General features: G+C 38.3%; 1 protein-coding gene across 1 annotated transcript in view; it reads right to left on the bottom strand.

Annotated features, from left to right (window-relative positions):
* GREB1L (GREB1 like retinoic acid receptor coactivator) overlaps positions 1 to 24,964 on the bottom strand; it is a 119,809-nt gene that overhangs the window by 55,881 nt on the left and 38,964 nt on the right. The window contains exons 6-13 of the mRNA XM_030760449.2: positions 14,482 to 14,610; positions 11,394 to 11,510; positions 10,678 to 10,797; positions 9,513 to 9,650; positions 7,755 to 7,940; positions 3,289 to 3,615; positions 2,093 to 2,221; positions 1,421 to 1,555 (exon numbers count right to left, since the gene is read on the bottom strand). Of these exons, the coding sequence (XP_030616309.2) occupies positions 1,421 to 1,555; positions 2,093 to 2,221; positions 3,289 to 3,615; positions 7,755 to 7,940; positions 9,513 to 9,650; positions 10,678 to 10,797; positions 11,394 to 11,510; positions 14,482 to 14,610 (1,281 nt within the window). The remainder of the gene's footprint in view (positions 1 to 1,420; positions 1,556 to 2,092; positions 2,222 to 3,288; positions 3,616 to 7,754; positions 7,941 to 9,512; positions 9,651 to 10,677; positions 10,798 to 11,393; positions 11,511 to 14,481; positions 14,611 to 24,964) is intronic.

The following is a 24,964-nucleotide window of genomic DNA, read 5'->3' as shown; positions in this document are numbered from 1 at the left end:
CCCAGGCAAAGACGGTAGTCATGGGACCCCAGCCACTATGGAACCCTGACAGCGAGTGGAGATTTATACAGGTGGGTCTCCCTACTGGCTGAGAGAACCTACTAGAAAAGCCCCAAACTGCAACCTTTAATAATAGCCCAAATAGTTTTTGACCCACAAAGATTACCAACCAAAATAAAAATCTGTCTTTGGATAGTCAGGCTGTTGTTTCTTTCATTTTGTGGGTTAGATGAATGGGGACTAACACAGGGGATGGCATAACTCTGTAGAATTGAACTTAACAAATTTTGAAGTTGGAGGAAACCTAAAAATATCTTTAAGCAATGTTTCTTTTTTCTTCTTCTTTTTTTTTAACCACCAAGATCTCTTATTTATTATTATTTTAAGCTTTTTTTTTCTCTTTTTTTGGCCACATAGCGTGCAGGATCTTAATTCCCTGACCAGGGATTGAACCCAGGGCACCAGGGAATTCCCAAGCAATGTTTCTTAAACAGGGAATCAAGGATATGTACGTGGGCATGTGAGAATTTCAAAAATTTAACTTTGTTCACATAACACATTTTAGATCATCTGGATGGTCACTTTATTGTCATGCAATGTCCAGAAGTCAAAAACTTTTGCCTTTGAATTCATTTTTACGCCTGAGCCGATGCCAAGCCATGCTACTTTTCCTGCTGTCATCCTAATGCATAAAGGATGCATTCCCATCAAGTGGAAGCCAAAAGGCTGTCAGCATCCACTTGTATGGATCTGCTTTGTATCCATCCTTCTCCTGTTCTCTGTTCTGTCCTTTCTTATATTGTCCCTATCAAACAGGGAACTGGGGAAGGATTTGAACCTAAAGGAATCTAATCTAGCAATTGAACTCCTCACCCCTGGTCCCACCGTCCCCCTTGGCACTCTGCAAGCTCGTTGTAGGTCAGATGATATGTCAGTGTTTCTGCTCCAGCTGCCAGGAAGGCCTCGCTAACCCTGAGATTACGTGTGTTTTACACATTGGAGAGTAGATGCAGGGAGCAGAGAGCCAGGAGCCCTGCACAGACTGTAGTCTAGATTCTTTCAAGTAGTTCTTTGAAGCCCTACATGAGCACCCACAGTGGTGAGCACAGCTGGTGGAGTTAAGGAAAGTACACCAAGGATCCCCGCTCCCCCAAAAAAACAAAAACAAAGAGAGGCACTGCTTAAAATAAAGCCTTTGGCTTTGATTTTAATTCTAGGAGAAATTTACTAAGAACAAAGGCATGGGGCCCAGGCCACAGGGTAAGGCATTTTTAACTTGAGCCAGATTTATCATGTAGATAATGAGGAAAGGCCTGTCATAGTCTGTGACTTGAAGACAAGACCTCAAAACCCTCAGAACGACTTAGTTTCTGTCTGTCCTGAGCACTAGTCTCCTCCTTTTGGCCTCTGGTGACATTACCCAGGTTCTGCGTGGGGATCATAGCAGCAGCCTCCTGAGGTGACACACATTCATTAAGGTCTCCATTGAAAGGGGTCACCACACTATCTCCTCTTCTCTGTTGCATTTTTTCTAGCAGCTTGTCTAGGTCATCACCTATTACAAAATAAAGTGGAGATAAGAAAGTCACAAGGAATGACATGTTTGTATGTCTCCAAGTTGGGCAGTTACGCTGGGCTCCCGTCGAGATCTGTTGGTCATCCCACTTTTCACGTCGGAATTTACACTCACCCATCCCTGTAGCAGGATCTCGGTAGCCAGAGCTACCCTTGTTTGTATCGTGCTTACAGGTTCCATGCTCCCACATACTAAATCTCTCTCAGCCCCTATAATACTCAGAGCAGGCAGGACGGGGTCATTATACCTCCATTTGACATGTTAGAAAACTGAGATCTGGGGAGGCAGAGCGTTGCCCAAGGTCACACAACAAAGCAGTGGCTGAGCTGAGGCCTCACATCCTTGTGCCTGGACCCCTTTGCTGTGTCAGTAACAAAATGCTTAGGAGAAACCATTCCAAATGAGGGAAGATCAGCGGGCAAGCTTAACCTCCACACTCAGCTCACACTAAGATTTAAATTCAGAAAATCACGCAGCCAGGGGCCGGCAGTGTTGCTGAATCTGACTGCCACTCACCTAACGATGTGGTTTTGAAATGCGATGCCAGGAAACTGACCTTTCCTGTGATGAGCTCATAACTAATTTCTTTCAAAAACTCACTTGTGGTGAGCATGCTCTCTGCCAGAGCTCTGGACTGATGCTGACCTGCAGAAGAGAGGGGGAGACAACATGCCAGTGAACAAATGTTCACCGGGAAGTGATTTAGAACAGCAAGAACTGGAAACACAACTAAAGTATGTAGCTAGAGGGACTTGGCTAAGAAAAGTATGGCACATCAAAAGATGGGCAATTATACAGCATTTGAAATGACAGTTTCAAAATTTCATTTGAAAAGTTTATAGTACAAAGTTAGGTGATCAAGGGAAAAAAATAACATACCTTATGTTTGTAATGGTGAGAACATACCATGCATCTATTTAAAAGACTCGAGAGGAATGTGAAAAACCTTTAAAAAGTTGTGTCTGCATGGCTATTATGAATATCAGTCTTAAAAATATAAACTTATGTTGTTTTTTTACTAATGAAAATTAGAAAATGAATGTGTTACACTTTCTGATGAAGCTTTTTGAAAGAAATATGTATCACAGAGAGATGGGCAGGTGGGTTTGGTCAAAGCAAGAGGGCTTGGCCCCTTTGCTAGGAAGAGGTGAGAGCCATCCACTGAGAGGAGAAAAGCAAAATTTGGTCCAAATGGCAACTCAGCAAAATTTGGTCCAAATGGCAACTCAGGACGGTACCTGATAGAAAATCAGCACCAGAAACAAAAATCCATTTTGTAACATACCAACTTTCTGAACGTTTTCTTTAGGGTCAGTGTTATAACATTAAATATCCTCTTAGTGAAGAGGTGAATATATGAGCTAAGTTCCTGGCAAATATGATTAACTGGCTTAAACCACCTGTGGCAATGGCTTTATCACATGCTAGAGTGGTAACTTTTCCAAAACATCTTAAGGACAGAAGTTACATGAGACAAGGGTATCTGTTACTAGGGTGTGCTTTGAAATAATGCTCCCACAACCAGCTGACAGGGACAACAGCCAAACTAAGGGCTATAAAAATCTGATCTGAGGAGCAAAGGAAAAGTTAAAATTAGGAGGAAGAACCCAAGTTGGAGCCCTTGACCAGAGATTAATTACATGGATGCCTGAAACACCCCATTTAGTATTATACAAATGGACGGATGACGAATGAATGAAAAAGTTACTCACCTAATACTACCACACAAAACTCATTTCCTCTGATTTTCGATGCACAAATTGTCACAACATAATCTGGTAGTTTTTGATAGTGTCTCATTTCACTGAGAGTCCTCAATGTCTCTGAAATGCCCTCCGCCAAGGAGTTCTGGGTCACAATCACATGAACCAAGTCTTGAGATACACTGGCAATTAACCTAGCCAGCCAGGGGAGTTGTCCTGGTGACACAGGCGTGCACTGACCACCCATCTGCAGGGCTCTCTCTCTCAGAGTAAATTCCTGCATAGCTTTCAGCATAATTTGCTCAAATTCTTCCCTGAGAGGTATCTGATCAGGACCTAAATTGAAGAGAATTACAGCTAGAATTTTTTTTTTTTAATCACAGCTAGAAAAGACACACACACACACACACACACACACACAAACACACACATCAGAGTGCAGTCTATTCCAGCTGGCAAATAAGCTCTTTTTCTTCTAGTGGCCTCAAGTATACTGCCTCTACTAACCATTTTCCATTGCTAAATTACCTTCTCTCTTTTTTGTTTGCCTTGATACACGTTTATTTTAAAATGCAGACTTCTATTCTTGATATCTTTAAAAGAAGATGTGCTCAGAGACAGTATCAATTCCATTGTATGCCTTGGGAGATGGTCACTGAAGGTGGTATTTTTGTTGACATATTAAACTTGGCGTTACAGAAATAGTTAATGACTAATGAAGCAAGAAGCTAACCTACTGGTATATAATCAGCTTCAGGCTTCACTCATTTCTCATTTTATTCATAGGTGCCTTAGAAAAACATTTTAATGTATTGCCTCTATACCTAATTTTGAGAATATTGTCCACGAGGAAAACTAAGTTTAATTATTTTTCACTCCCAATGTGTATTTAGGCAGTTCCACACTTTCCCCAGATAGAGAATGCTCTCATCACCTAGTTATTCCCCAGGGTTCTGGGTTAAGAATGGCATGTGGCCCTCTTCCCTGGCCGAGGTTATGGTTAAGCTTACATGGGTGATCTGTGGTCCCTGGAATTAGAGGTATTTTGTTTCTCTTTAGAAACTCAACCAGTCTTTTTTGTTTTTTGGCCGAGCCGCGCAGCTTGTGGGATCTTACCTTCCCTACCAGGGATCGAATCCACACCCCCTGCATTGGAGGCACAGAGTCTTACTCACTGGGCCGCCAGGGAAGTCCCTCAACCAGTCTTTGAGACAAAATAAGCAAGTCAGTGTCTGGCATCCAAGTGACACAAATGAATTCCTACACTTAGTTTAAATTGAAACCGGCAAGACTGTTCACTCCTGCTACTCAAAGGCATTTCTTTTGCTGTGTGGACCTGAGATTTGAAACTCATCCTCCTGAAACAGATATAGACCCCCTCAGTGTCTGTGATCTGAGATCAAGCAATAGCTTCAGAATCCAAAGCCAAAATCCCCTTGCAAAGAATACAGGGATGAGGGGCTGGACTTCTGTATGAGAATGAGGCACCTGAGTGAGTCAGAAACCTTTCCTTCCTCTAACAGGGGTTTAAGTGGCCTCCCTGGACCCTGTCCATATTCTCAGGGAAAGTAAAAAAAAAAAATGCAAGTTTAGTAATGCATAGGATAAGGAAAATTAAATAAAATATCATACATTTTAAAAATAAACAATTTTAATTGGAAAAAAACAGTTTTTTCCAGGATTGGTTGGAGCCAGAGGGAAGCAGGAAAGAGGGCAAGAAAACGGCAATGCTTACATTGTGTTTATGTTTCTGTGCCTTCCCCAATCCCTTACTAGTGGATGCCTTATTATCACCTGGGAGCCACCAAAGCTTCTGATCTTCATTTAACTTTATCAAATTAGCACCACGGTTCGTGGCCACTGAGTACACACTTAGTAGTGAGCTCAAAGCGCAAGATCTGTACTGACTGCATGGAGAAGAAGGGAAGATGGTCATGTACTTAAAGCTTTCTTCCATCAGAACAAATGACAGCTCAAAAGCATGTGGCTGTGACTTCTCCAGTTCCCTCCTGCCTCTCATAGACAATCTGAGGAGGCTGGTTAATAGGTGTGTCCATAAGGCCCCCTCCAAACCACCATGGAGTAACATTTTCTGTTAGGCAGCATAATTAATTCCAAATACGAAGGCATTCTGGGAAAATAAAGTATCAAACATGTTCATAGCGTTCTCGGTTGCCTTAAAACTCACTTTTACAGTTTTGACTGAATTACTGTTAGGAATTGAGAAATGGAGGAAAATGTATCAAAGTTTAAATGAGGTAAGAAACTTTTTAGAGTAAATTGCCCTGCTTCCAATCACCTCCTGTCATTTCTGCATCCTTAGCCTTTACAGCTAAATTGCAGGAGCCTTTTCTCCACTTTTCACAAGCTTGATAATATATAGTAATTTTTTTTCTTCAGATGCTTATCTCCAGTAACTCAGTGTAGCCCAGGCATCAGGTCCGAAGGCTTTTCAGATAGAGCCACCACAATAGGAAAAGACAAGGTTCCAATAGACTCAGAGTCCTCCGAGAATCTCTGGATTTGCTGATTTCATTATCTACTTCAAAAGATTTTCAGATTGTGAAATAACAGACTTTTTTTTAAAAGTGATTGTAGTGGAAAGGTCTGTTCTTTCTGAAAAATCTTGCTTTTCTTCTTCTCTGTTACCTTCAGATAACTGAGCCATTCAAGTATTACACCTGTCCTTTTAGAAGTTTGGGTTTATTTTTTCAAATGTCAATTTATAATCTTTAGCATATGTGAAAATATTCTTGCTGCCTTCTTCAAAACTTCTGAAGGCAAAAAAAAAAAAAAAAAATTAAGGACTCCAGAAGAGTTAAAGAGAAGAGGTGTCTCAATGTACAAAATTTAGATTAAGAAAAAGAAATATCTATTTATGTTGGACATTGAGAAACATAATTAATTGGTTGCAAGTAAAACCCTGGAGAGAACTGATCCTGCAAGGCAGAGAAGAGTTTTGTCTAATTGAATGGAGATTGTTCTATTTTTTAAGAAAAGAGCTTTTACTAATTTAAGGAAAGAGGTTTTGTTTTGACCATTTAGTTCCTTTAATTAACTTGGACTTTGACTATTTAAATTGGTATTGAGATTTTAAAAAATGCTATACTGATAGGCTTGGTTAACTAAAATAGCATTGCTTTATGTGGCCTTGTATAACTGATTCTGGATACATCTAGAAGCTAGTTTTTCATCTTGGAACACGGTTGAAAGTCAGTATGTATCAATTAAAATGATGACATCAAATGTCAGACCCGGGAGATTTTTATAATTTTACTACCTACTAATAAAAATGATTAGCAAGTCCTAGATTTATCATGAAAGTGGCTCATGAGATACCTGAAGCCTTGCAAGTTTCAAAAGCCTGTGTCAAAGCAGATCCCATGTCAAAGTAGATTCCATGTCAAAGCAGGTCTTTGGGCTCTCAGGGTACTAAGAGTTGCAGCCATGATTGCTAGCTGATGCTCCAAAGACTGAAGCTGAAGCTTGTGTGTGTGTGTGTGTGTGTGTGTGTGTGTGTGTTTAACATTGTTTGGCCCATGTTTTTTATTATTTAACACCAAAGTATTTAAAATCATTTAAAAAAATTCACAAGAGTGCAGATAAAATTTTTAATGTGTAATTTCACATCTTGAACATTTTCCTAAGTAAATCAGTGGTTTGAAGTCCTGGAGTAGGTATATAATTAGGCTGCATATTAGATGGCCTACTGCAGTTTGCAAAATAAAGGACATTGCAATGTAAATGCTGCGGAGCCACTAAAGTACTGTCAGGGCACCTGCATATACCCACTGTGGGGCTCAGGAGGAGATATCAAATAGAGGAAGTGAAGGGTTCATGACCTAGGTATCCCCTTACCCTAAAGCTCAGAAAATCTTCCAGGGAGGTCCAAGTTACTACCTGAATGAAAGGAAGCAGTTTGGGACTACATCAAAGGGATGGAGCTGGAGAAGAAAAAAATGGGTGTAGGGGCAGTGATAAACAAGATAAAAAGGCTAAGTGGAAAATAATTGTCTAACACAATGGCTACATTTGCATTCCAGATGGTAGCTGCACTTTCAGAAAGGTGGCTTGGCCTGACTCACAAGGGGGGTACCCATGGCACAGCCCTTGGACAGTCTGCCTACATCAACTACTTTGGAGACTTTAGGACCATTATGGCACTGGACACCAGGTGGAGCAATTTATCTCTTCTAGGACCCAAAGAAGCAAAGCCAACAGCAAGGGAGGCTAGATCTGAGAGAAATAGGGGGGAGAAAAAGAAATAGGAAAGAGAAGGAAAGGAGTAGGAAAGAAATGGAGGAGAGGAAAGGGAAAAGCCATAGAGAATGGGGTTGAAGAAAAAGAATGTTAGACGTGAAAGAGGGGAAAGTAAGAGGTGGATAAATGTGAGAAAGTGGGTAAGAAAGGAAAAAAGTATGTTCCAAAAAAGAATAAAAATCGTCACCACCAAATGATTATTGAAAATTGCTTACCCAGCCGCACGAGATACTGTATTGTCAGAAGAATCATGTTTTCCACACTCAGGAGTTGGCTGCCAGTCAAACCTAACTGTTCCAAATCTTTGTTTTCCAACTGTGGAATCTTGTAGCAATTCACCAGCAGAGGACTCACAACAATGTCACCAACATTTCCATAGAAATAGGGTAAAGTGCCATAGCCTGCCCCAATAGAAGCAGGTCAGTAAAGTTCAACATTTCTTTTTGAGGTCCAACCAGGTATATTTGCTCAACTAGGATCAACGATGCTTAACAAAGTTCCCTGCCCTTTGAGATGGTTACCAAACAAATCACTCAAATATACCAATCCCAGGGAATTCATGCGAATGCTCTAAATTCTACCCTTTCATTAAATTAGAAGAACAGGAAGCAAAATACTCTAATTATATTAATACTCAAACTATATTATATAAGAGACATGTTAATATTATATCTCTGACATAGAGGACTGATGAGAGTTTGCAGAAACATCTCTGTACCCTTTGTAAAACTGCAAGAATAAAATGTTTTCAGATAAAATTCCTGATCAAGTTTCTTTTCAGAAAAGAAGTCAGAAAACAAACAAACAGACAAGCTACAATAACATGTGTCACTTCTTGAGGTTTTCTTTTAAAACATTTAAGCTAAATTCATTGATCAACAGCAATATTCTTCCAGTTGCAGGGACTTGGAGGTTCTTACTCTTTTGGCTACCTTAGCCATTTTTGTTGTGTTCTCTTCCTAATTGTCAGTAAACAGCCTTAAATCATCTTAGAAGTAGGCAGGACACAAATGTGTTGAAAATACACCCTGTATTGGTGGTATGGTGAAGAGAACAGTCCCTCTGTGAGTCTTTCTAAAAGGCAGACACCAAAGGGTCCTCATGTTTTATGTATCTTTCCAAGGCTTAGTTGCACTGTGCATGCAATTCAAACGTTCAGTAAGAACTTCCTGACTATATGGAATTTAAACAACTGGGATTCCCCCTAGTGCCTATAGGTCCAGGAGCAGTGGATAGGGCAGTCTGATAAAGAACAGGGCTCAAAGCGAAACCATCCATGTCTGGCTCAAGCCAACTGCAAGAAACAGATAACACCTCACATAGACATACCATAAAGATCTAGTGGGCTTAAACACCCTATCTGTTTAGTCCCGAAGGTAAAGCCGGCAGTCTTCTTCTTCTGGCCTAGGCTAGCCCCCCGACGAGGGCACTCTTGATGTGGGTATGAAAGGCTCTAAATTAGTCATGGAATCTAGGGACCCCTACATTTCTACACTTCCACTTATAGAGAGCTTGGAAAGGCTCTCACTCCTAAATGCTTCCCCATGGTTTAGATCTGCAGCTCTGGGGCCTCTTGGTTCTCCCAAGTGGGGCCTCTTTGCTGGCTCAGTTTGTTCCTTTTCTCTGCCGTTTGGCTCCCTTTGACTGAAATGAGCCCTCCCCAACCTTGTCTGCTCTCATCCACCCCTCAGCTCCCCAGCTGAAACATCACCTCTGAGATGATGGAGAGTTTGGCTGTGAACCTCTAGACTGCCCCACTAAACAGTGCTCCTTGTGGGCAAAAAGACTTTGCCTTATTCCCAACTTCTAGTCCCATGTTTAGGATATCATGAAGGAGCTGATCAATAAGCGCTTAAAGAATTAATAGATGGATCAATGAATACCTTCATGAACACATGAATAGACACGCAGTGAAATGGAGGATTGTTCCTAGATTCCAGCAGACACAGGCAACTTGGAATTCCTTTCCTTACCTATCAGGATTACTGGTCTAACTCCTGAGTTACTCAGCAGATTTTCAGGAACAATTACAGTTTCCCCTGCAGGAATGGGTCGAGGTTGTAAAATTCCAGTTAATGGGGTCTGTGGAACTGGGGCAGATAAAAGGGACTCTGGAAAAAAAGTTGTTTGACAAGAAGGATTAGATAGGAAGGATAAATGAAATATAGTTGAAATCAACACAGCGTTATTACTTTTAATATGCAAGTTTTATAAGTCTAATGGCTTTTTTATTAAAGTAATTTGTGTTTATTGTATAAAATAAGTGAGAAAAACAAACAAAAATATCAACCATTATCAAATCGTCTGGAGATAACTACTATTTAGCATTTTGGCAGATTTTCCTTCTAGTTGTTTTTCCACATACAGTATTTTGGATTCTGTTTTGTATTTTATCTCCCCCACCCTAGATTATCAAGGCATATCTACTCATTACAGAAAATGTGAAAAGTATAGAAAAGTGAGAATAAGGATAAATTCATCATTAATCAGTACTACCTAGAGGCAACCACAGTAACATACCGGCATAATTCTTTCTGTATTTATCATTTCTCTGTAGATTTTAGAATTATTTTTTAAACAAATGTAAATTTTTAAAGAACCCCATCTATGTCTTAGAATTGGTATATTTACATTTGTCTGTGTTTCATACAGCAAGGTAGATGAGCATCTGAACATTTAATTGTAAGTACCAAATGGCCACAGCTTGGATATTATAAAGGAGAACCAGTTGGTTTTTCAGGATTCTAGTCACAGACTGAACCATCCAATTCAGAAATAATACGTATAGGTCACATAACAAACCAGATCACAGGAGGATACATCAAATACCACTATTGGCAAAGCAAGTTCATTTATGCTCTATAATGGTGGATTGGTAGCATCACGCCCTACATAAAGAGTGGTTTATTGATACTATAGTGTAAAACAAAGACAGATGGTGAATCAAGATCTTTTGTGATGGCACATGTGCTTATAGGGATGGCAGATGTGGTGGGGACAAAATATTACCTGCTATAGTACTGGACACAAAAGTTAGTTAAGGAAATTTATTTTCAAGGGTTCATGGAAAGAACGAGAGTAGCAGATACCTTTGTTAATTTAAGGAAACTTAAAACCCATCTTCTGTTGAAATCTTACCAGTTCTTGAAAGAGGGCGAACTGCAGGAATAGGTACAACTAAACCAGATTGGGGGACAGGTGACCCAGGATACCATCCTCGGTGTCGTTTCTTTGGTGGTCCAGAAATGAACATGGTAGCTGAATACAAAAAGAAAGATGAGCCTTGTCCTTAGTAATGGAAGAAGGGAAAGAAGCCAAAGTAACATAGGACCTTTACTATGATTATACTCAGAAAGTTGAAGTCACTTTTCTAGACGTAAAGGTAAAGTTAGAAAAAGTCACACACTAACAGCACTAACAGCTGCAGGCTGTTTTACAATGTACCGTTTCACCCAGATTATTTCATCTGATTCTATCAACAACCCTGTGAAGTTGTAGGACAACTACTTTGTTATACCCATTCTGTAGATGGTGAAAGGAAGGCTCACATTTACCCAGAGTCACACACAGAGAGGAACTTTGAACCCTGCACTTTGGTCATCAAAGCCCATGGCTTTTCAAGACACTTCTTATATATTTGTTTCAATGTTATTTCCTAAGTAGGCCCACCCTTGTAGAATCACCAAGATATGTTAATCATAATTGTTCATACCAATCATAAATTTTCAAAACATTGTACGAGAAGCTAAGGAAAAACTGGGAGTGTGCCGCCAGATAATTAATCATTCCAAACTCTCTGGAGCACTTCTTCCATAATTAAGTGTTATTTCAAAACTCTAAGATGGGTATTGTACCTTGGTCTCCTGAGGCAAAGCTAGGTCTTGGTGACAAAGAGTAATTCCCTGGGCGGGCTGGAGTGGAGCTAGACGCACTGCTCTTTCCTCCATGGCTACTGTTTCCATTAGCAGCATCTGTGGTACACAAGAGGAGCCACTCAGAACAGAGTCTGGGCAGGACACTGCTTTCTGTGATGCTGCAACCATATGACAAACCTCACATAGGATTCAAAGAAATCCCACTGACAGAACAGCCCAGTTGTACGGAGCCAACTACAACCATCAGAGTAGTACTTTAACTAACATGAAATGTCACCCAAAATAATTTTCTAGGACCCCAAGAGATCTTTTAGAATTATTTTCAGTGAAGTCTTTGGAGATGGTGGGTAGAAAACAAGAGAAAACTTTCTTTTTTTCTTACCTTTTATCATGGAAATTTTCAAACATATATAAAAGCAGAGAGAATGGTATATAAACTATGTACCCATCACCCAGCTTCAACACTTACCAACATGTGGCCAATCCTGCTTTACATATACTCCCTATCTTTCCCCCGCCACCCACAGACACACATATGGGCTCTGGATTATTTTGAAGCAAACTCATTTGTCATATCATTTCATCCATAAATACTTTTGTATGTGTTTCTAAAAGAAAAGGACTCTTAAAAAACATAACCGTGATCTTTTTTATACTTAAAATTAACAATGATCAATAATTTCTTAATATCAAATATCCCATCAGTATTCAGATTTCTCCCAATCAGCTCAGAAATGGCTTTTTACATTTCTTGTTCAATCTGGGGTTCAAAAAATATCCACACACTGAATTTAGTTGCTATGTCCCTTAAACCTCTTTTAATCTATAGAATTCTTCTTCTTTTTCTTTCTAACAATTAATTTGCTGAAAACCTGGCAGAATTTCTCATTTCCTGTATTTTGCTGATTGGATATTCATGGTGCCATTTGATGTCTCCTCTAATTCCTAAACTAATCATTAGATATAGATGTTTGCTCAGATTCAAGTTTGATTTTTTTTGGCAAGAGTATCTCATAAGTCCTATTGTATACTTCCATTAAGAGGCACATAATGACCAGTTTTCTCTTTTCCTGGGATGTTAAGATTCAGCAGTGGGTTTAAGAGTTGTCAGCCTAATCTTCAAGTTACAAAGTTGTTCATCAGCCTCTCATCTGATGGTTTTAGCAATCATGATGATTACTGCCAAGATCCATAATTTCATTCATTTTTCTTCTATGCTGTAAAAACTTGGACTCAGTTTGTTCCAGTCTGTAATCTAAACAGAAGGCAAATTCTGCAAGAATTGTTGGACCAGAGTAAGAACAAAAGTGGTCTGGATAAATTATGATACCTAACTATTGGAAAGTTTCCAAGAATGATAGGTTCTCTTTCTCTTTATTTTTCTTCTACCTCTCTGACCATTTCTTTTTCTTAAACACTGAAATTTTCTACGGGTCTGCCTTTAGTTCATAGCTTGCCTTACCCTACATTTCTCCTTGGCTGACACTATTTACATGGTGATTTTAACCATATGCTGGTGGCTCAACTTTATACCACTAGTCCTGTTTTCCTCCTACGATAAATTAAATTACCGTTGAGTAGCGCCACTTGGATGCCTGATGGGTATTTCAAACTCATCATGTCCAAAATTGAACTCACAATCTCCTCCTGGGGAACCTGCTCCCCTTGCTGTATTCCCTATCTCAAGTAATGGTACTAACCATTAGCCCAGAAAGATGGACGTCAACTGAAACCCATTCTTCTGTTTTACGCTCCCATTAATCAGTCAAGTCTGCTCATTTTACATCCTGAGTAGTTCTCCAATCTGTCTCCTCCTCTCCAACCTATTTTCACCCTGGTCAAGGACCTCATCATTTCTCACCCAGACTATTGAATGACCTGCAACTTGTATTCCCAATGCTTTCTTTTTGCTGCCAAAATGATCTAGCTTAAGTTAAAATAAGACCATGTCACTCCCCTGTGCCATAAGTTATAGAGTGAAATCCATACTTCTTATCCTGACCTCCTATGACCTTTCCCTTTTCTGCCTCTTGCTCACCTCCTGCTACTCCCTGAGTTTTACACTGTATGCTTCTAACGAGTCCAAACTGCTGGAAGTTCCTGCACATGTCATGCTGCTTCTTTCCTTTCCTTTTCCTTTCAAGCTTTGCTCCTGCTTTTCCCTGAATTTGAAATGTCTTTCCCCTATTCCCTGACCAGGGTTTGAACCCACGCCCCCTGCATTGGAAGCGCGGCATCTTAACCACTGGACCACCAGGGAAGTCCCCAAGAACCCGTTCTCAATTACTCCCTAAAATGCTGGGCTAACCCCCCCCTCCTCTGTGCTCCCCTAGGATATTATGTATTTATTGCAGTACACTGAAAATATCTTCTTTTAGGTTGATCTCCTCTGCAAGGTTACAAGTACATTAGAGGTCAGGGACTGAGCCTTATTTATCTTAGTATCTATCCCCAGTTCCTCAGTATAGCAGGTATCCAAGAAATTTTTATTGGATAGAATCAACCTGCTTTGTCTCCCCTGTGTGCCAAATGTCATTCACTGACTCTTCTGGATGTAACACAGAAAACACAAAGCTTTGTATAAATGTGCGTTATAGTAGACAGCCCCACTTTTGCCTTCAACTGGCAAAGAAGGAGCTTCTGTTTTCTTCTACCAAATTGTCAATTAAATTTCACACAAGTCTTTTATGGACTAGGTATTTACCAAATAAATATAAGTGAGGAGGGCTTCCCTGGTGACACAGTGGTTAGGAATCTGCCTGCCAATGCAGGGGACACGGGTTTGAGCCCTGGTCCAGGAAGATCCCACATGCCATGGAGCAACTAAGCCCATGTGCCACAACTACTGAGCCTGCATGCCACAACTACTGAAGCCTGGGCGCCTACAGCCCGTGCTCCGCAACAAGAGAAGCCACCGCAATGAGAAGCCTGTGCGCCGCAACAAAGAGTAGCCCCCGCTCACCACAACTAGAGAAAGCCTGTGCTCAGCAACAAAGACCCAACACAGCCAAAAATAAATTTAAAATAAATAAATTAAAAATATATATATAAGTGAGGAAAACATCACCTGCAGCAAAAGTCTTCCCTACAACCTGCAAAGATAAAGCCAGTGGCTTCACAACATTCTTATTCCAGGTCAGGTCCTGAGCTCCACTTAAATTGATTGCAGAATTAGCTGGACTGAGAACCGGCGAATCTTTAAAATGAAAGAGGAAGGAAGTTCAAATTAGAAACTATATATGCAGGAAGGAAGTTAATTCAACAAGAGTGAGCTGAGAGAGACTATAGTAGACTATAGAATTTCAGTTTTTCCCTTGATCTATTTTAAGAAAGTCCATTTCTCTGTACATAGGTTTTATTTTCTTTTTTATGTATTTAACAAACACTCACCAGTGGGTACTATGTGCTAGGTGCTAGTTTTAAGTTTAAGCACTTTAGATATATCAATTCACCTAATTCCTATATGAACTCAATGAGGCTGGTACTATTACCTTAAATAATGGTAGCCATGTAACTTGGTCATATGATGTGGCATCAAGGATATCATCATGTGCCATATTAAAACTGTCTCCACAGTTTCCCTTAAAGCCATATTTTAATGAGATATATTTATCTCTATCCAGATAAGTTTGTCATTTGAAAAATGTCATGTAAGCTAAGTCATTGCAATTTAGGGGAAAGAACTTTTCTCTGAAGAAAAGTTGCTTTAATATTTGGAATAAACTAGAATTTTTCCTTATGTAATACCAGAGAGATCCAAAAGAAAATTCTTATTTGGCAGAAAAACCATATGCCATTTCAGAGGCAGGTTATGGGAGAGATAAAGACTCCAGGCAATTAGAATTTTCTGAAATGAATATAATAGACCCCAAATCCCTGACTCTACACCAGCAGAACAGCTTAATCAGGTAACACAGGAAAGTGTCAAAGGCACTGTTAAAACTCTGAGAGTTTGAAAAACTCTGAGAGTATCCTGTTCTAAAGCGCAGGATACTGATGGTGCTACATTAGAAACTATCTAAAATATTAGTGCTCATGCCACAATGTGATTCCTGATACATCTGATCAGTGCTTATCATAAGAACTCAAAAGACTGAAATGGTTCCCTACTGGCTCAGAAGAGTTATGTGCCTCTCTGAGGGACTGACTTACATCAGGGAGTGATTTTAAGGTCTACAGGAAGAATAGAGGCCAGCAACTACGCATAAAAACATTATAAAGTACAGGAAACTGAAGACAACCTGAGTTTTTCAGGTATTAACAGAGAAACTTACAGGACAGGAATCCCAGGTAAATTTGACATATCACTACACAGGTTGGTTATTACGTTTCAGGTCACAAATATGTTGTTTGGTGCAAGACTAGTAGCTTACTACACTAGTTTATACCTAGAATTTTAGCATATTTCTAACAGTCCAGGTAAGCATACAGGTGAAATCTGGTTAGCAAATTATAAAGGGTGGTAACCTTTTCAAGTCAATGAATTCAAATTAGCACAAACAAATATTTAAATAATAACAAAAGTGTACAAAATCAATGTACAGAAATAAATCTTCCTATATAAAAACAATGAACAACAGTTAGATAAAAGGCCTAGGAATAAGCTTAATAAGAAATGTACACAACTATATGAAGAAAAATTTATCATATTTCTTATATAATGTCTGGGATTTGTTGTAAAACATTGAGGTAGGGAGGGAGAGAGGCAGTAATACTGAAAATATGGCCATGTGTTCATAATTATTTAAGCTGGGTAATAGGTCCACAGTGATGGTCTGTGATATTATTCTCTCTATTTTTAACTTTTCTTATTAAAGATTTTTAAAAATTAAAAATTTTTTCTGAAGACCTTGAAAATAGGCCTGTACAAACATTAAGACAACCATGTTTCAGATCAGAAATATTCAATGCCAAAAAAATGCCAATCAATCTAAGTTAATTCATATATTTAATATGATCCTAGGAAAATATCAACAGGTTTAGATATTATTAGAATTACTATTAGAATTATTAGTAAGTAAGCAAATTGTTTAAGTAAGCAAATTGATGTAATGTTGATATGAAAAAAATAAGCACGCAAGAATAGCAAGAAACATTCTGAAAAATAAGAGAAATGACAAGAGGCTAACATGATGATATAATAAGACTTATAAAACCACAGTCTATAAAATACTGTGGTCCTAGTGCATTAGTAGACAAACAGAACAATGGAAGAAAAAAGACAGTAAGAAGCAGATGCAAATACACATAAGAATTTAGTATAAGATAAAGGTAGCAGCCCAAAGCAGCAATGAAGATGAACCATTCAATAAACGGTGCTGTGGCAATTGGACATATAAGAAAAAAATTAAGTTGGATCTACAACTTACACCAAGTACCAAACAAAATCAAATGGACCAAAAGTAGAAACTTAAAAACTGAAGATACAGAAATAATAGGAGAAAACATGGGAGAGTCAATTATCACCTTGAAATGGAAAAGGCCAAACTATTGTTCAAAATGCAGAAGCCATAAAAAATTTATGTATTCAGCTACATAAAACTTAAAAAATTCTGTATGACAAAACACACTATATATGCAAACAGTAGCTAGAAGAGAGCTGGAGTGACCATACTAATACCAGAAAAAATAGACTTTAAGAAAATATTATTACTAGAGAAGAAAAAGGACATTTTATAATGATAAAAGTGTCAATCCACCAGGAAGACATAACAATTATAAAAATATAAACATATAAACAACAGAGCCCCAAATTCATGAAGCAAATCCTGACAAAACTGAAGAGAGAAATAGGCAATTTGATGATAACAGTTTGAGACTTCAGTACCCCACTTTCAATAATGGATAGAATAATTAGGGAGACAGTCAAGAAGGAAATAGAAGACTTGAGCAGGACTATAAACCAATTAGATGTAACTGATATCAACAGAACATTCCCTGAACAAAAGCAGAATATACATTCTTTTCTAGTGCACAGGAAACATTCTCCAGGATAGACAATATGTTAGGTGATAAAACTAGCCTCAATAAACTTAAAAGAATTAAAATCACACAAAATACAATCTCTAACCTCAGTGGAATCAAAATCAATAACAAGGAAATTTGAGAAATTCACAAATTTGTGGCAATTAAACAATGCATTACTAAATAACCAATAGACCAAAGAAATCACAAGGGGAATTAGATATCACTTTAAGATAAATGCAAATGAAAACACGACAACTGAAAACTTATGAGATACTGTTTAAAAAGTGCTTAGAGGAATATTTATGGCTGTAAATGCCTATATTAAAAAGGGGGACTTCCCTAGCGGTCCAGTCAGTGGTTAGGACTCAGCACTTTCACTGCCATGGGTCCCTGTTCAATCCCTGGTTTGGGAACTAAGATCCCACAAGCTGTGCAGCATCGCCAAAAAAAAAAAAAAAAAGGAAGAAAGGGCGGAAGATCTAAATAGATATTTCTCCAAAAAAGACATACAGATGGCCAAAAAGCACATGAAAAGATGCTCAATATCGCTAATTATTAGAGAAATGCAAATCAAAACTACCAAGAGGTATCACCTCACACCAGTCAGAATGGCCATCATAAAAATGTCTACAAACAATAAATGCTGGAGAGGGTGTGGAGAAAAGGGAACCCTCCCACACTGTTGGTGGGAATGTAAATTGGTACAGCCACTACGGAGAACAGTATGGAGGTTCCTTAAAAAACTAAAAAGAGTTACCATATGATCCAGCAATCCCACTCCTGGACATATATCTGGGGAAAACCATAATTTGAAAAGATACATGTACCCAATATTCATTGCAGCACTATTTACAATAGTCAAGACATGGAAGCAACCTAAATGTCCATTGACAGATGAGTGGATAAAGAAGATGTTGTACATATATACAATGGAATATTACTCAGCCATAAAAAAGAATGAAATAATGCCATTTGCAGCAACATGGATGGACCTAGACATTATCACACTAAGTGAAGTAAGTCAGAGAAAAACAAATATCATATGATATCACTTGTATGTGGAATCTAAAACAATGATACAAATGAAATTATTTACAAAACAGAAACAGACTCACAGACTTAGAAAACAATTTATGGTTACCAAAGGGAAAGGTACAGGGGGAGGGATAAATTAGGGGTTTGGGATTAACATATGCACACTGCTAAATATAAAATAAATAATCAACAAGGACGTACTCTATAGCACAGGGAACTCTACTCAATATTCTGTAATAACTTAAATGGGGAAAGAATCTGAAAAAGAATAGATATATGTATAACTGAATCACTTTGCTGTAAATCTGAAACTACCATAACATTGTAAATCAACTATACTCCAATATAAAATAAAAATTAAAAAAAAAATGAAAAGGAAGAAAATCTCAAGTAAAAAGAAGTAAGAAAAGTAAACTAAACCCAAAATAAGTAGAAGAAAGGAAATAATAAAGACTAGAGCAGAAATGAATGAAGTAGGTAATAGAGAAACAATAGTGAAAATTGGCAAAACCAAAAGTTTGTTCTTTGAGTAGATCAACAAAATTGACAACACTTTAGCCAGACTGACCAAGAAATAAAGAGAAAAGATGCAAATTACTAAAATCAAGAGTGAAAAAGAGGGCATTGCTAGCAAACTTACAGAAATAAAAAGAATTATAGAGGAATACTATGAACAATTGTATGCCTTTGTTATGGACTGAATTGTGCCCCTGTCCCCACAAATCATATGTTGAAGCCCTAATCTCTAGTACCTTAGAATGTGACAGTGTATAGAGTCCTTAAAGAAGTAATTAAGGTTAAATGAGGTCATAAGGGTAGAGTTCTAATCTAATATGACTGGTGTCCTTTAAAAAAGAGGAAGAGACAACAGGGATGTGCATGCACAGAGGAAAGGCCACGTGAGGATATAGCAAGAAGGCAGCTGGTTATCTACAAGCCAAGGAAAGAGGCCTCAGAAAAAAAAAACACCCTGCTGCACCTTGATCTTGGGCTTGCAACTTCCAGAGCTGTGAGAAAATAAATTTTTGTTGTTTAAGCCACTCAGTCTGTGCTATTTTGTTATGGCAGCCCTACTTAACTCATAAAGACATCAAATTAGATGACTCAGATAAAATGGACAAAAAGGAAATACTAAGGAATACACTGTAAAACTACTAAAGCTAATACATGAATTAACCAAAGTTGCAGGATACAAGATCAATATACAAGTCAATTGTATTTCTATGTACTTGCAATGAACAACACAAAAATAAAATTAAGATAAAAGTTCCATTTACAATAGCATCAGAAAAAATAACTACTTAGGAATAAATTTAGTAAGAGAAGTATAAAACTTATACTTTGAAAACTATAAAACATTGTTAGAAGAAATTTTTTAAGACCTAAATAAATGGAAAGACATTCCATGCTCATGGATTGGAAGACTTAACATTGTTAATACAGCAATACTCCTCAAATTGTTCTACAGATTCAATAGATTCAGCAAGCCATACCAAAATTCAAGCTGGTTTCTTTGTAGAAATTGACAAGTTAATTCTAAAATTCATATGGAAATGCAAGGGGCCCAGAATAGCCAAAATAATCTCAAAAAAGAAAAGCAAAGCTAGAGGATTCATACTTACCCATTTTGGAACTTCATACAAAGCTACAATTATCAATCAGTGCAGCACTGGCATAATGAAAGATGTACAGATCATCAGAATAGCATTGAGAATCCAGAAATAAAACCTTACATTTAATGGGCAAATGAATTTTGAAATGAGTGAGTGCCAAGAAAATTCAATGTATTAAAAAATAGTCTTTTCAACAAATGTTATGGGAAAACTGGATATCCACATGCATAAGAATGAAGTTGGACCTCTTCCTCACACCATGTATAGAAATTAACCAAAAATGGATTATAGATCTAAATGTAAGAGTTAAAACTATAACACTCTTAGAAGAAAACATAGCAGTAAATCTTCATGGCCTTGGATTAGGCAATGGTTTCTTAGATGTGACACCAAAAGTACAAGCAACAAAAGAAAAAAAAATAGATGAATTGGACTTCATCATGATAAAAAAAAATTTGTGCTTCAAAGGACACCATCAAGAGAGTAAAGAGACAACTCATAGAGTGGGAGAAATATTTGTAACTCATATATCTGGTAAAGGACTTGTATCCAGAATGTATAAAGAACTCTTACAACTCAATAATAGAGAGACAAATAACCCAACTGAAAAATGGGCAAATGATTTGCAATAGACACTTCTCCAAAGAAGATGTACAGATAGCCAATTAGCACATGAAAACATGCTCAACATCATTAGCCATTGGAGAAACACAAATCAAAACCACAATAAGATACTACTTTACACCCACTAGGATGGCTAAAACAAAACAAGACAGACAATAACAAGTGTTGACCAGGATATGGAGAAATTGGAACCCTCACACATTACTGGTAGGAATGTAAAATGGTGCAGCCACTTTGGAAAATAATTCCTCAAATGGATAGACACAGAGTTACCATATGACTCAGCAATTCCACTCCTAGCTATAAAATGAGAGGGAAGTGAAAACACATGTACACATGGGTACAGACAAAAATCTGTACCCAAATGTTCATAGCAGCATTATTCATAATAGCCCCAAAGTAGAAACAACCTAAATGTCCATCAACAAATAAATGGAAAAATAAAATATGGTATATCCATAAAATGGGATATTTCAGCAGCAAAAAGGAATGAAGTACTGATACATGCTACAACATGGATGAACCTTGAAAACATTACGTCAAGTGAAAAAAGCCAGTCACAAAAGGCCATATGCTGTAAGCATGCAGTCAGAAAGCACAGTTAGGCATTAGGTAAGGTCAGAGTTAACTTTCCAAAATGTAAATCCTTTTATGTTATTCCCTAATCTTTACCACCTTGCGCATGCTTCTATTCTTGAATTTATCAGGTATGGTGACATTGGCATATTCAGCATTTAACACTAGTGGTTTTGATTATCTGGGAGCAGCCCCAATGTCCAAAATGCAATAGCCTGTGATCTTGCTCAGACATGAATCTGAACTGTAGGCTGTTGTGCAGAATCTGGTGCTTAGATAGTGAGTAAGCAGCTGATTGCCCAGCATCTGTATCTCACCAAGGCCTGATTATCTCTACTAGTGAACTTGTAAGCACTGGAGGATTTGCAAACTTGGAAAATTCCTTGAGCAAGTCACACCTCTATGCTCTATGTTGTAGGAGTTTGTAATTTCCTATTTTTGCCACTAGGTCATGAGCTCCTTGAGGGCATTCCCAGCTCCTGGCACAATGTCAGCCACATCATGGTTAAAGAAATAGAGTGGAAAAAGAGAAGCCAAAACGACTTCCTTATCCTCTTTATGCAATAGTTCAATAATTCTCTGTTAGTGCAAAATCACTGGGGTGGGGGGGAAACTTTCTAAAAAAGGGAGCAATGTGGGCCTCCCTGGTGTCGCAGTGGTTAAGAATCCGCCTGCCAATGCAGGGGACACGAATTCGAGCCCTGGTCCGGGAAGATCCCACATGCCGCGGAGCAACTAAGCCCGTGTGCCACAATTACTGAGCCTGCGCTCTAGAGCCCACGAGCCAGAACTACTGAGCCTGCATGCTGCAACTACTGAAGCCTGCACGCCTAGAGCCCGTGCTCCACAACAAAGAGAAGCCACCACACAAGAAGCCCATGCACCGCAACAAAGAGTAGCCCCCGCTTGCCGCAGCTAGAGAAAGCCCACTCACAGCAACAAAGACCCAACACAGCCAAAAATAAAACAAAATAAATAATTTTTTTTAAAAAGGCAGCCATTTAAGTAGCAAGTTGAAAGAATCTGAATTCTGGTTTTCTCACTTAATAACTCTTTTTTAAGAAAACCAAATATTAACCTTTTCTGAGATTCTGATTCATGATCTGCAAAATGGTCCTAAAACCTACCTCTCGGTAGCGATTAACATATTTAGCAAGTGCCTAGAACACAGTAGATATTCAATAAATATTTGTCTTGCTAAATCTTAAGTGTTTTCCAGATGCTTGAGAGCTTAAATCTTTACAAGCTCTCTTTTTGCCCTTGGCACCTGTATTAAACTTAGCCTACATAATTTGCTTCTTTCCTGAGTAAAGTACTCTAGACCTATTTTCACATTCAGACTGCAATTAATGTTCTTCTAATAAGACACAATATTTCTATTAATGCATGCTGAGGCTGCATCATTTATTTGTCAGCCATATTTTACTTTTGACTCAAAAAGTAGTATTTAATTAAAACATGATAATTAAAACACAATTACCCCTATAATTAATGTTAAGTCAGATATCTTCCTAACCTGTTCTTACACTATTCATGTTTTAAACAGCTTTATTGAGGCATAATTGACAATAAATTGCACATACTTAAGGTATGCAATCTGATAAGTTTTGACATATGTATATACTTGTGAAACCATCACCACAGTCAAAATAGTGAACACATTCAGCACCTCTAAATCTCCTTGTCATCTCTCTAAACAATCACTGATCTGCTTTATTTATTTATTTATTTATTTATTTATTTGGCCATACGGCTTGTGGGATCTTAGTTCCCCGACCAGGGATTGAACACTGGCTCCCAGCAGTGGAAGCGTAGAGTCCTAACCACTGGACTGCCAGGGAATTCCCTGAGCTGCTTTAGATTAGCTTGCACTTCCTAGAGTTTTACACAAATAGAATGATATTTTTTTTCTTTTGTCTGGCTTCTTTTGAGTGAATTATTGCCTTAATCATTTTGAAATCCATCCATATTGTTATGAATATCAATAGCTCATTACTATTTATTGAGTTGTATATAACAATTTATTTATCTGTTCACCTGGATAAACATTCACCTGGATGGACATTTGGGTTGTTTCCAGTTTTTGGCTATTACAAATAACGCTGCTATGAACATTTGTGCACAAATGTTTGTTGCACATACTCCTTTTCTCTTGGGTAAATATCTAGGAATGGAATGGCTAGACTATCTGGTAGGTGTATGTTTAACTTTTTAAGAAACTGTCAAACTGTTTCCCAAAGTGGTTTTACTATTTTACATTCTCAGCAGTGTACAAGAGTTCCTATTCCTCCACACCCACATCAACACTTGGTATAGTCAGTCTTTTAATTTTAGCCATTCTAAGTATGTGGAAAATCCCATTGTTGTTTTAATTTGCATTTTCCCAATGACTAATGGTGTTAAGCATCTTTTCATGTGCTTAATTGCCATCATATATCTTTTGTGCATTTTAAAAATTAGGTTATTTTTTTATAATTGAGTTTTGTTTTGTTTTGTTTTGTTTGCGGTACGCAGGCCTCTCACTGCTGCGGCCTCTCCCTTTGCGGAGCACAGGCTCCGGACGCGCAGGCCCAGCGGCCATGGCCCAATGGCCATGGCCCAACGGCCATGGCCCAACGGGGCCCAGCCGCTCCACGGCATGTGGGATCCTCCCGGACCAGGGCACGAACCCACGTCCCCTGCATCGGCAGGCGGACTCTCAACCACTGCGCCACCAGGGAAGCCCTATCATTGAGTTTTTAAAAGTCTTTTTCTGGATATGATTCCTGTATATGCTTTGCAGAGAGTTTCACCCAGGCTGAGGCTTGTCTTTTCTTTCTCTTAACAGTGTCTTCTGAGGAGCAGAAGTTTTAAATTTTAATGAAGTCTAATATATCAATCTGTTCTTTTATGGATTGTGCTTTTCATGTTGTATATAAGAAATCTTTGCCTAACCCAGGTCACAAGTATTTTTTTCTACCTTTTCTTTTAGAAGCTTTATAGTTTTCAGTTTTACATTTAGACCTATGGCCCATTTGAATTATTTTGTATGTGGTATGAGATATGGATTGAAGTTCATGTTTTTTCATATTTATATCCAAGTGTTTCAGAACCACTTGTTGATAAGGTTATCCTTTCCTCACTGTATTGCCTTCTGTCTTTGTTAAAGGTACACACACGTGTGTTTGTTTCTAGACTTTCTATTCTGTCCCATTGATCTATTTGTAGAACATCTTCACACCAGTACCATGCTGTTTTGATTACTGTCACTTTATAATAATCCTTGAAATCAGGTAGTGTTAGCCTTCCAACTTTTACTTTATTTTTTCAGAGTTATTCTGGCTATTTTAAGTAATTTGCATTTCCATATGAATTTTAGAATTAGCTTCTCAACTTCTAACAAAAGAAAAAAAAAGCCTCTGAGATTTTGGGTTGGACTGTGTTGAATCTATAGGTCAATTTGGAGAAAACTGACATCTTAACAATATTAGTCTTCCAACCCACAAACAAGAGGTGCCTCTCCAATTTATTTAGGTCTCCTTTACTTTCAGCATTGTTTCCTAGTTTTCAGGGCACAGTTCTTTCATACCCTTTGTCAGATTTATCCCTAAATATTTCATGGGGTTTTTTTTGTTTGTTTTGTTTTTGCAGTACGCGGGCCTCTCACTGTTGTGGCCTCTCCCATAACGGAGCACAGGCTCCGGACGTGCAGGCTCAGCAGCCATGGCTCACGGGCCTAGCCGCTCCATGGCATGT

This window comes from Delphinapterus leucas, chromosome 14 (assembly GCF_059928025.1).
Source record: "Delphinapterus leucas isolate spDelLeu-1000000601 "Yukka" chromosome 14, BTC_Dleu_Yukka2, whole genome shotgun sequence".
NCBI lineage: Eukaryota > Metazoa > Chordata > Mammalia > Artiodactyla > Monodontidae > Delphinapterus > Delphinapterus leucas.
Note: the sequence above shows the minus strand (reverse complement) of the source record. Positions and strands in the feature narration are given on the sequence as shown.